At 45.7% G+C, this 12,955-nt stretch overlaps 1 protein-coding gene across 1 annotated transcript in view; it reads right to left on the reverse strand.

The window, feature by feature from the left end:
• Positions 1-341: 341 nt before the first annotated feature.
• Positions 342-12,955, reverse strand: part of bin3 (bridging integrator 3) — a 31,200-nt gene continuing 18,586 nt past the window's right edge. Inside the window, exons 6-9 of the mRNA XM_080003967.1 lie at positions 9,720-9,760; positions 4,514-4,655; positions 3,248-3,382; positions 342-499 (exon numbers count right to left, since the gene is read on the reverse strand). Of these exons, the coding sequence (XP_079860093.1) occupies positions 353-499; positions 3,248-3,382; positions 4,514-4,655; positions 9,720-9,760 (465 nt within the window). The 3' untranslated portion in view covers positions 342-352. The remainder of the gene's footprint in view (positions 500-3,247; positions 3,383-4,513; positions 4,656-9,719; positions 9,761-12,955) is intronic.

Here is a 12,955-nt window from a genome sequence, read left to right on the forward strand (position 1 = left end):
AAACAAATGCTCGTAGACAGGTTAATAAATCAGGAAGTGTAATCCTGCTAATGAGCCAGAAAAGAACAGTTTTATTTGTTTGATGGGAATAAAATAAACATTGGCTTACAACGTAGCACTTGGCTGATGGCTTATTATACGCAGTATTTTTAAAACGCTTTGAGTGGATGAGTGTCAGAATGCGATGAGTGGCGAGATTAGTGTGTGTATGTATGTGTTGGGGGGGTCACTTAGGCCCAGATAGTGGTCTGAACTGTGCTGAGCAGTCTGGGAGTGTGTTCATTGCAGTTGGTGAGGCGTAGAGGCTGGCCCTACCCCTCCTCCTTTTCCTCAGCCGGCCTTCCTTCCCTCCTCAATCGTCGGCGACGATGGACAGAGCACGCAGCTCGGCGAGCTTGGCCTCGTTCTCCCTCTCCCTCTGCTCGTCGGTCAGGCCGGCCTGGTCGATCTGCTCCGTCAGCTCGCTGAAGATGTTGTGCATCTCGGTGAAGTACACCACCTGACGTGAGGCCCGGAACAACGTGTAAATAGCGGTAGGAAGGTGGGGTGGGGGGGGGGGGAACCCCACAAAGCTCCAAATTCGTACACCCAACTACGTGCGATCTAACCTCAGTTTTACTTACACCAATCTGAGGCTCCGAGTCTCGCACCCCTTTTCAACCTCGCTAATGAGAAGCCTTTCGGAGCGAAGGAGAGGGAGCTGCCGGATATCAAACAAAGCCACCCCCACCCCCCCACCCAAAAAGCCGGCACTTCGGTGGGGAGTGACCTGGCCTTTTCTCTTCCCCAAATCTGAACAAGAGACGAAGGGTGTTCGCTGAAAGCTTCCCTGACACATCCCACCCCGGCTTCCTCCCCTAGTTCATGAGTCAGGCTCCCCAGAGAGTCGCTTTGATGATTAATAGACTTTAATCACATTACAAGACTCCAGAAGAGTGGGCAGAGAATGAAAGTACTGGGAAACAACCCCTGGAAAAAAAAAAAACCCCACACACACACACACACACACAGCTCTTAAGAGTGGAGGGGGGGACGGGGTGGTGGGAGGAAATCAGTGACAATTAGACGCATCTTCCAGAGCAGCAGAACGAGCTCTGATGCAACCCGCAAAAATATTCTTGATAAGACGGGAGTCATGACACCGGGATGTAGTTGTCAACCTGTTAAAAGGCTCAAAAAGTATTGTTCTGGACTAGAAATAGTAACGCCCCCCCCCTTTTGTGCTGACGGTAGATTTACAGCTGTGCTACCGAAATATGAAAAAGTAAAAAAAAAAAAAAAAAAAAAAAAAAAGCAAAGCTGGCAGCGCAAGGTCTCCTATTTAAGGGGGGGCTGGTCTCGGAGCCTTTTGTATGTTTACGCAAAAATTTGCCACTTAAACCGCATGAGTGGGCTGGGAGTATCGGGTTGCTGCTCTCTGTGGGGGCAAGGCGGATATTTTTCATTTTAAAAAGTAGCTTGTTGAAAGGACGAGCGGAAGCGTCCATGTCAGTGATGATAATGTACACCAGTCCCCTTCAGCGCGGAGACCTCATTACTACCACGGATTCTGTCACCGCGGTGGATAAACGGAGCGGGTCGGGGCCGTGACCACCTACTGCATTAAAAAGAAGCCAGAGTTTTTATTTACATGACCTCTGTCAGGTCATTATTATACAGCACCCTCCCCAACCCATGACTGCTTAATAGTCAAACAAAAAGAGCATTTGACCTCTGAGCACTCCAGCCAGGAGAATCAGTCAGAACAATTAAAAAGTATGTAACAAGAGAAGTAACAAATTTTTAACATTTGATCCAGTGACCTGGTTTTTCATGACAGATGCCGCAGGAGACAAAAGAGAAAAAAATTTAAGAAAATAAAAAAAATCTGGAAATGTAATTACAATGGGGGAAAACAAATAGTGAATATATAAAAAAAACTCCTGAAGAGAGGTGTGTGTGTGTGTGTGTGTGTGTGTGTACGTCAAAAAAGAATATTTAAACAGGGTTGTGTCTGAGACAATGCTTGGATTGATCAGCCTCCGTACAGGTGGACGGAGGCTGCAGGGGAGTCCTCACAGCCGAGCGGGAGGCTCCAACAAAACCAGCCATTGTGCTGCTGCCGCCGCTGGGGAGAGAGGGAGTGGAGATCCAAACCGAGCACATGTCACCGGGACGACGTCCACTGACCACCCACGTGTGGCCGATGTGGATGTGTGTGTGTGTGTGTGTGTGTGTGTGTGTGTGTGTGTGTGTGTGTGTGTGTGTGTGTGTGTGTGTGTGAGTGCGCGCACACAGACGAAGGAAAAGCTACGCACCGTTCAGATCAGCTTAATTGTGACAAAGGAAAGAAACAACTGTCCTTGGATCAAGCAATGCTGGAGATTATCCGCTCGGCTAATTTAAACCCAGCAAGTCCTATAGGAGTTGACAGAGTCACCCCGGGTCAAATGAACAGGGTGTCAGAGCTTTTTATGACAACTTTAGATTTTATGTAAGACAGATTCTTGGACACATCATCTCTGTGTAATTCAATAAAGCATTTACGGGTAAGTAAAAATATATTTTTACCACAGGACCTAGACAGGTAAGTAATGGGATTTTCTTGGATCGCTCAAGTCAATTAGGGTTTTATGACATCAGAAATGTTGAATGAAGCAGAAGAACTTGAACAATTTTGAAATTAATTATAAAATCAGATTTAAGACCATTTAATGACTTTAAGGCCTAATGTTTGTAAAACAGAATTTAAGACTTTTTTTAAAGACCTGCAGAAAGCGCCTGTTGACAAAGGAGGTTCGGGTTCGAGTCAATCGCTCTTTGCAGCGTCTACATACTGATTTAAGGGAAACGCATGATTCATAATTGCCATTATGTCTGGGATAATCTGATTTACTAATTAGGAGTGTGCCAGCGGCCATCCCAAAAGGAAATGACAAGGCTGGTCTGGTCTGGGGCGGCGCTTGGTCGAGACGCCCAGCTGCTCTGAGCTCCAGGTTGAGAAGGGCGCTCGCACGGTCGGCGTGGAGCCGGTGTGGCGAGTCCGTCCTGGGCTGCGGCGCTCTCGGTGTGTGCCGCCACCGCGGGTTAATCACATTAGTGCTGCCTGGAGTGGAGAAGAGCGGCTCCTCCTCTCACCCTTTTTCCAAGCCCCACTCATGGTCAGAGGGCGTGGCAACACACAGTGGGGGGAGTATGTGCGTGTGTGTGTGTGTGTATATATATACATTAAATAGATGTGTGTGTCTCTCTCAGGGAAGTCACTGACCTGTGCCCGGATCAGAGCCTCGAAGCTGGGCTGGAAGTAGTCGATGCGGCTGTGGTAGAACTTGGGCATCTCATCCAGCAGCTGCTTGTTCTTGGCCTCAAAGTCCTCCCTCACCGGCCTGAGCTCCTCTCTGGCCTGTGGGGGGGTAAGGCACAGGGATAACCACTGAGTTACAGAACGCCTGTTGGAAATTAGGTGTCTGCACTCCAAAAGGAGGTTTGAGAGATTAATAGCGTGTGAGATTACGGGTGACAAACTTCCAGCTTTCAAGTATAATCATCCAGAATGCTGCTCGTGCATCTTTAATGCATCTGCCCTTTTTATTGTTTGTAAAAGAAGAAAAAAGAAAGAAGGAAAGAAAGAGAGAAGGAGATTTGCCCAATTCCCACGGAGAAGCAGTGGGAAAAAACAAAACAAAAAAACAAAACAAAAAAAAAAAACAAACAGAAAATGCTGTAATCACGACCGCAGTGAGGAGGAGTGGGTGATGTGGGCAGACTTGGCTGTGAGAGGACTCCAACACCACTGATCTGTGCGTGAATGTATTAGTGGGTAGCCTACTTGTAGGCACCGAGTTATGGAATGCACAATGAATACGTGTGAAAGGCTGGGAATATTTATTAGCTGGGGGGGGGGTGAAAGGAATAAGAACAACGTAGTGTTTTTTAACCAGCGCCATTGCTATCAAAATTAGCGTGTTTCTCCTCATCTTCGCCTGGTTTCCTTTTGTGCACGCCAGTTGAAATGGCGTGCTGGGTGTTTTGTCAGGATCGTTCCTTTAAGTGCGCACAGAGACTCAAAGGGCAACGATGTGGGGGCCTCTTCAGGCTTTGTTCCCCTGACGGTGCTTTTCTCAATGTGTGTGGGTGGCTCGCCATGCGAGGATGTGTGAGAACCCCGGCAATACTGCCGCGCTATCTGTGAATGTGTGTGCGCTTTTCCCAGTGGCCCTCAGTGTGTGCGTGCGTGCGTGCGTGCATGTGAGTGTGTGTACACCTACAATTCTCAATTACGTGCCTGTAGATATGAAGCGGTACCTTTTCGAAAAGGCAATACTTGAGAGCCTCGTAGCTTGCGTGGGTGAGGGAGCGCACATGTACAGTGTGCATGTGCTCAACTATTTTTGTTCATATCCAGTCAGCATTTGTGTCTTGTGCACTCATTGTGTGCGCTCTATTCAAACCGTGGCTGAACTCTGCTCCCGGCGTTGGAGTGGATGTGCACGTGGAGAGAGAGCCCGAGATGGAGGGCCATGCTTCGACATACCTGGTGCAGCTTCACCATGATGGGCCCCGTCTTCTCCTTCTCCTCGTACTTCTCCACCTTGGACTGCAGCCGCTTGTAGTCCTGCAGCGCCTGCTCCCGGCGCTTCACCGCCATGTTGAGGCTGGGGAAGACGCCACTATACCTGACACACACACACACACACACACACACACACACACACACACACACACACACACACACACACACACACACACACACACACACACACACACACACACACACACACACACACACACACACACAATGAAGGGACGGAGCTCAAATGTTCTCCGGGCATTAAACGTGAATCGCTGGGTGCAAGACATAAACAAAACACATAAATTGCATGCGTTCACTCCTGCACACGCTTCAACTAAGAAATAAAAAAGAAAAAAAAACACAAAGCACAATTTTCTCAAAGGAATCGAGGTTAATGAGATTCTAAATCTTTTTTTTTTTTCTTGATCAATAAAATGTGCAGGTATGAAATCCATAACAAGTCTTAATAAAAATCACTGTCAAAAACTCCATGTCCTTTGGCATCTTATTGCAGAAGCACTCTCAACCCCCATAGGACAGCAGTGCGTTAAGCTCCTTCTAATCTATTATCTAATTACTGTAGTGCAAAATGGCATGAAACAATTCATTTGGTGACAATTATCATATTCCAAATGAAAATATATTCTTTCAACACGAATCCTGGTCTTCAGCACTAAAAATAGGAAAACACTCGTCTGTAACTTAGCAACAGGGGTACGAGCTTCATCCTGGGACTTGTTGCACTGGTTTTTATGGCTGGTTTTACTGGGAACCGGCAGTGCTGTAGACAGAGCAGGGCAGCGCTAGGCCACAGAAATATCACCTAAAATAAATGTTATGATTCTTTAAGTGATGACCCAGTTCTGGTTATGACCATTTTTATTTATATTATATGTATAATATATCTTCTATTTATTTGTATTATTCTGTTGGATTATTTTAAAAAAAATGTTTAAGGAAAGTTATTGGTTCACCTTTGCATGAGTTATCGAATAATCAAATTCATAAATTTAAGACATGCTAAAGGGGAAAGCCAAAAGAAGCCCTAGCATGGGAATTAAGACTATTCTCAAGCATTCATCGACAATTCTCAAGCCAAGTGATCAAATTCACTCAATCTGGGACGGCGTGAGAGGATCGTCTCAATATCTAACATCCAAGCGCAGGCAAGTAGCAGTGCTCTGTTATAGAGTAGCTCATAAGGTCATTCACAAAGGTGTCTGCTATGTGAGTCAGCAGTAAAAACAACAGCAATAAACATTACAATTTTGTTTAAATGACTCATTTAGGCCATTTCATCAGTTGTGTAGGCACGCTACTACGAGAGTTTATTACATCTGCTTCTTCCCTTAGCTGTATTAACCGCAGCTGTGTGTGAGATTCATCATCATTTACTTCCTTCTCCATGCCAACTCCAGCCCGGTTCTCTGCGGCAGGTGAGGGGGAATCCACCAAGGAGGACCTGCGTAGTTGTTGTGAAATCCCAGACCAGTCTGCCCGCATTTCCAACACAGAAAGTGAGGGAGGCAAAGTGACGTGGAACAATCAGTCTCAGACAAGCAGGGATTGTTTTTCCGAGGAAGTTGAGCAAGGAGCGGTCTTGTATCATTTCAGTGACATCACAGAGCAGCCCAGCCCGGCCCAGCCCCACGGCCCACGCTTTCCCGCTATTTATAAAACACCACTTTGGCCTAGTTTGTGGCAGGGGTGGATCCCGATCCTCAAGTCTACTATCTGCCTCCTGCTGCAGAGTACACATACTTCAAGTGCCAAGGGATTATGCAACTGCCCTCGAGGCATGAGTGCACTCCAACATGATTCAATTGGCCAATGACAACACACAGCAAAACCAGCATACAAACGGCACAAAGGCGGAGTGCGTTCTCTAACACATAACCTCACATCACCTCTCCAACACCTCTCTAGACTCTGGTATCACAGTTGATACTTTCTTAGCCTGGGATTGGGGTTCCAACAAAGTCTAATACTAGAGGACTGGGTCCTGCTTATATCTCCATCTCAGTGCCATGTACTTTCCTTATGGTGGTGAAGATTGTTTAGCATTCTCCAGAATCAGCAGGAGAAAAGCGTCGTCCCCCCCACTACGTTCAGCGTTCCCTTACACAGTATGCATAATGACTCAGTAAGACTGGTAGAAGCCCTGGTTTAGGGTCATTGCACATGCTGTGTATAATGACAGCTTGGTCTAAACCTGGACGGCCGTGGGAGATTTCCTCCACGTCCCTGGCCTCAGATGGATGTCGAGGAACTCCCTGTCAGCCAACTGAGACTGTACTTGTAGTGCGCATCGTCTGGCCGAGGCCTTACGCCGGCCTTGCAATGGCTGCCCGGGGGTCAGGGCCACGCCACTGCGCATGTGACAGGTTGGGTGGGGTGTGGTGAGGAGGCTGGATGGAAATAACATCTGGCCCAAAGAGCACATTTATGAACCGCTGCCAATCCACAGATGGGCCGATGTGACCTGGCAGCCAAGCCCAAGTCTGGGCCAGACACCCTCGGTCTGGGATGCTGGCTGTCCCACATGACCATCAGATTCACATAACTCAGTGAGGGGGGAAAAAGGACAACACAAAAACCAAGATATGTGTATAAAAAAAAAAGCATTGTTGATGTGGAAAGTCTCATGTCCAATGCGTCATGGCCTCCAATAAAGACAGTGTTGTAGTCAAACAGCACTTATGGTGAGAGCTTGTCCTTGGGGAGGACTGAGATGCAAGCTGAAATCAAGTCCAAGTCTTTAAGGTGGCTAGACCAACTCAAGACCAGCAGGGTTGAAAATTGAGGAAGGACTGACACTAGAACATTCAAACTGAATACCAAGTCAGTACATTGCTATTTTCTTGGCCTTTCCATTCAAACAAAGAAATAAAAATAACTTGACTTGATTAAATAAATGTGATTTTTTTTTTCTTATATTCTGTAAAAAACTGACTTAACCAATCTTGAAATAATATCAAGAGTCAGCACTGTCTGAGACAGATACAACGCAATTACAACAGCGGCAGTCTATCATCAAGTCCAAGAGCAGATTGAGTCCTTCAAAACGCAGACTTCAGACAGCAAACACTGCTGATTACACCGGGCGAAGTCCCATTATCAAAGTTGTATAAAATAATTGTTGCATGAAATGAGCTTGTGTGTGTGTGTGAGATGTACCTACTGGCAGAACTCCTTTTCTAGGTAAAAGGAGGGTTTGCTCTGCCACAACTTGCCTCATGCTCTGTTGTGCTTTGTCTCTGTTGATCGAAACTCACGCAACCCGGACACTCCATACACGAGTTATGGTTGGAAAGCTTTGATAGTGAATACAAGCCACAAAGCCTGAATAGTCCAAAACTGAAAAGGAGATTCAAAATGAATAAAAGATTTAAACCGTTTTCTGCATTTTTTTTTTTTTTAATTAATGAGGGCTAAGTCATTTGTTGTCATGCCGCTACTGGGCCAAAAGGTTGTCCATCGCATCCTGGCCCACAGACGTGCTTTGGGGGAACTACGTCTTCCTGCGATTCAGAGAGATAGCGCTCACTGGATCAGCCAGTGTTCAGGCCAGTTCAGAGGTCTCTTAACAGGCCTGCCTTCTGTCTCACCCAAAAGTGCACTGGAGCGCAAGGGGTTAAGTTCGGAGGCCCTGATAGGACAAACACTGCAGGCCCACGCACCGCTCCTCCGTGCACATAAACACAGTGATGTCACTCAGTGACCCGCTGAGTGGATGGAATTTACGTCTGGAAGTGGGGGTGGTGAGGGGCTTCTGAGGGAGGGAGAAAGAGATGCTGCACCTTCTTTATTTGTTTACTGTATGCATTACTATAGCAAGCGTTAAAGGCTATGTGCCAAAAGTATAAACGGTGGCGCGTACCCCCGCCCGAACATACAAACACACACACACACACACACACACACACACACACACACCATTGAGGGTGCTCCATTACCATTAACCGTAACTCCTTTTCAACACTCCTCACTCTTTGAGTGGACAGAATCGCCGACGGAGCATTTGGAGGCAGAGTAAACAAAGACAAATGCTCATTAGTGAAAGACTAATGGAATCTTAATGGAAGCATTACTATACAGTGGCTTTCATGGAAAGGTTTTCTAAAGACGACTCTATACAGCCTGTTTTTATAAGGAAGAATAAAGGAAAAGATGAGCGAAGAGGGCAGTTAAGCTTGGCTTAAAAAGTTCATTTATAAACTTACTTCCCCTGCTCTGTTTGAGCATCATGTGAATGCTAACTTTATGGCTTAAAATACCATCCTGTTCAGATAGCATCCCCTCCACCCGTAATTTGTTTGTCCAATGCGGTCAGTGTGTGTGTGTGTGTGTGTGTGTGTGTGAGAATAAGAACTGTCCCGTTCTCCTCTTCCACCAATCCGGGGCCGTGGCCTAGGAACCTGGGAACTTTGCCATATTCAGAGCCTGCCCACACGTCCGCCTGCCGCCCACCAGGAAGGGGAAATTAGAACCATTCCATCCTGTCACTGCTCCACCATCAGAGCGCATGAGGAAGAAAGGGAGCAGCACATGTCAACTAAATCCACTCGTGTTCCAGCTACGCATCTCTGCATATCGTCTACAGCTTGGTTCGACTTAAGAGCCGAGCCCCATTGATGCTGATAAGATGATCAGAAAAATGGGAATACAGCACTCGGTCAACTTCTGAAGGCAAAATTCAACTCAGTCATGCCCACGCGCTCTCTTGGGCGGTGTACATGTTAAATCTGTCATTCACACCCCCGTCCTGAAGGGAGCCTCCGGGGAGGAGCCGCGAGGAGGAAGCAGGACCTTAAAAAGAATTTCGGAAGACGAGTGGGATGGACTGGCCACTCCCTCAGTTTTCCCAGGGTGTGCGTGCGTGTGTGTGTGTTTAAAAAAAAAAAAAAAAAAAAAGGAAGGAGGGGAGGGTGAGGCTTCAGGGATGGAATTGCACTCACAGGCTGTTCAGATGGGGGCGGAGGAAGGAGGAGAATCAAATAAACTTTCTTCCAGACACACTGCCACCACAGGAGCACCATTCCCTTTCCCAGCTCACTTTTACAATCTGCAATATTTTAATCACAGGCCTTCCTGTGATAGCTTCAAAGTAGAGTGTTGCAATAAAGCGGTTTTGTGATGCCTTCAAGAGAGATACATAATCACTTACTTTTTCAGAGGGTCTATAACTGTCTTCTGGATCTGGTTCACCTTTGGATGGAGCAAGCAAATTACAATTAGCAATACAATTCAAAAAACGCAAGGCCCTTTTGTGATTTGGTTATAAGATTGTAATTATAGGATATTTGTTCTCTCTCATTTAGTACATCAATATTCAGGTTAAACAAAATAGTTAGTGCATCTCTAACTCATTAGCAGCTATATAAAGCCACCGCACCAAGAGCAAACATTTGCTTATATTCCGAACGGAGCAGTTAAGACAAATAGAGGAGGGGAGGGGGCTTGCATACAAACTTTTGTGACGTTGACTGTTTTTATTGTACACAAGCCCTGAGGAGAAACCCCTGAATATTCATTGAGCGCGAGATACAAAAGGATGGAACTGTCAGGGGAGGGACATGAAAGCAAAGCCCTACTGATTTCAAATCCTGCGGAGGGTGGGCCGCCTTACAAGATGAAAGTTCTTTGCAAACAAACATTTTAACAATAACAATTTATATTTTTCCTGCATTCTCGCTCTGGTTGCCAGAACTGACAAGGGGAGCGAGGGAGGGAGGTGTGTGTGTGTGTGTGTGTGTGTGTGTGTGTGTGTGTGTGTGTGTGTGTGTGTGTGTGTGTGTGTGTGTTGGGGGGTTAAATGGATGTAAAATAAACATAATCTCATCTCGAGGCCTCAAGCCCCGGCACCTCGGCAGTCTCACTGACAGAAGTTGGCGTACAATTAATGAAGTTTCCAGTGTTGTTTACATTGCAGATGCAAAATGACTTAGATCGGCAAGTACGGGGGGAGCACAAAGTTGAACTGGCAAACGTCTCAGGCGTAGAAGGATGCAGAGAACAGGGGAAGGACTGCGAGACGCACAGTTGACAGCTGAATGGGAGCAGTGAGAGGCTTTGTCATATCATATGTTCACTTTCTATTGGAAGGACGGTCAATTACAGACAAGCAAGAAAGCACGATCACAGCTGTGCTTTGTAAAATGGCCCAATCATCTCAGAGAACACACACCGACACTTGCTGCTTCATGCAGGCAGCTTTCCAAGTACAAAATGGTTGATTGTTGTTTGAGGAAAGAAAAACAAAACGAAAAAAAATAATAATAATAAACAATGAACCCAATAACAAAATATAGCTGCAGGCAGTAATACTGGTAATACTAATACTGGTCCAGGGCAGTCGGCAATTCGTTAAAGTTCAATGGACAAGTGTGCTTTGGCTCTCGGTTCCGGCGTGTTTTGTGACTGCACAAGTTAATTTGTTCTGGCCTGGTTACAGTGTAATTCTATGATCAGGCGATGTTAGCATTTTGAAGTAGGGCTGCATGAGTATGGCTAAAATGATAACCATGATTATTTTAGTCAATATTGTCAGCACAATTATTTAGCACGAGTATTAATGGATTTTGGGTAACATACTTATTTTAATGGCATTTTGTAAATCAACAGAAACTATCTTCACAATAATAATGTATTTTATAAACTTATATATAAATGAAATTAGGTAAGTGGTTTATCTGACTTCAATTGTAGAAAATATATAATGAAATAAATTGTGTGCAGTGGGCTACACATTTGTTGTAATTGGAACAAATCTTTGAGGAAAAAGAATGAAAACATTTCAAAACACATACACAATAAATACATGTTCCTTCTATTATGTATTTGCTTATGGTTATAGTAACCAGTAATTATAATTCAAGAAGATTTTTACATTGACAACTCTGTAATGTCTATTAATTCTGACAGTGATATTGTTTTTTTATTTTGTAGAACTTGACACTGGTGCGTGTCAGTTGTCCTCAAGTGTATATATTATGATGTGTAATACGCTGTGCTTTGTTTAATCCAATTGTCTGAAATACCCAACCAATTTTTTTTTAAACATAAAGTTTAATAGGAATAAAATAATACTTGTCACTTTGTAAGGTTAAGAGTTCTTATCTTATATTCCTTAAGTTAAAGTGCAATTGCGACTATAGCTGTGCGTCACTAGACTGAAGTGCAATAACGTGATCTGTGTACTCTGTCAACTTGTGCATGCACACTGTGTTTGGCGCCATCTTGGTGAGGTTGCAGTTGTTGATCACAAACTTCTTCCACAATATAAACCGATCTGAATGAAACTCAAACTACGTCAGGTTGGTACTTCCCCGGAAAAAAATCTTATTCAGATTTTCTGTGGGTTCCTCGGATCTATGACATCCATAAAGGTCTGGCATCAGTCACATCGGCACGTGCAGCCATCTTGGTAAGGAACGGTTGTTGACCAATCACTAGACTGTAATTCTATCATGTGACCTGTGCGAGCCGCCATTTGCGCATGTGTGAGTGTTGTGGCACTGATAAAACATTTTTTTTTTTTTTTACTAAGTTATTCCACAATAATGGACCGATCTGGAAGACGGCATGTCGGGAATGCCCCAAATACACATTTTGTTTATCTTGTCTGTGAGTGCGGCAGATCCATGACATCCATACACTACTGATTTCAGTTTTTCATTAACAAAAGCAATAGGGCTCCCGTCCCTTCGGGGCTCGACCCCTAATATGTACATGGGAATTCACGTTTGCTGTGTTTTACATATTTACACACACATTCACATACCACTCCTCCCCACCCCTTCACTTGAGCGGTGGTGCTTCTTCTAAGGTGAGAGCATGCAGTAAGCAGGGAGTACAACAGCAGCAGATTTGCTTAAGCATGCTGGTGCCCTCTGCCCTCTGCCCCTTCCCACAGAGGGGGGGGGGGGTGCAGTGCTATTCCTCAGAGACTCAACAGAGCCCGAGGCTGGCGCTCAAGCAGCAGTCTCCATCAGTGAGTCACGGGGCAGAGGCCATCCCGGCACACAGGCCTCCCAAAAATACACACAGATCGCAGAGGAAATCAATACCCCTCCAAACGGAGCATCCTTTACCGCTCTGCCGCCATCTACGCTGGGGCTCGGCTTCGGCAGCAGTGTGCCGGCGGGGCTGTGCGCCCTACTCAGCCCCAGAAATAAACACACAGACCTGGGCCACTACTGCCTTCATTATCGGTGCACGTTTTATCTGCTAGCTCCCTCTCTCTCGCTGGCCCTGCGGCACAACATCTCGTCTCAACACCAAGGAGAGCAAAGGGTGGATGCTTTTGTGTCTGTTTTGCTTGAGCAACGGAGAATAGTGGTTGTGCCGGCAGATTCCACAGCCAGCTTGAAGGGAGAGTTGGAATAGCTTGGCCAGCTGGGC

Source organism: Zeus faber, assembly GCF_960531495.2.
Source record: "Zeus faber genome assembly, chromosome: 7".
NCBI classification, from domain to species: domain Eukaryota; kingdom Metazoa; phylum Chordata; class Actinopteri; order Zeiformes; family Zeidae; genus Zeus; species Zeus faber.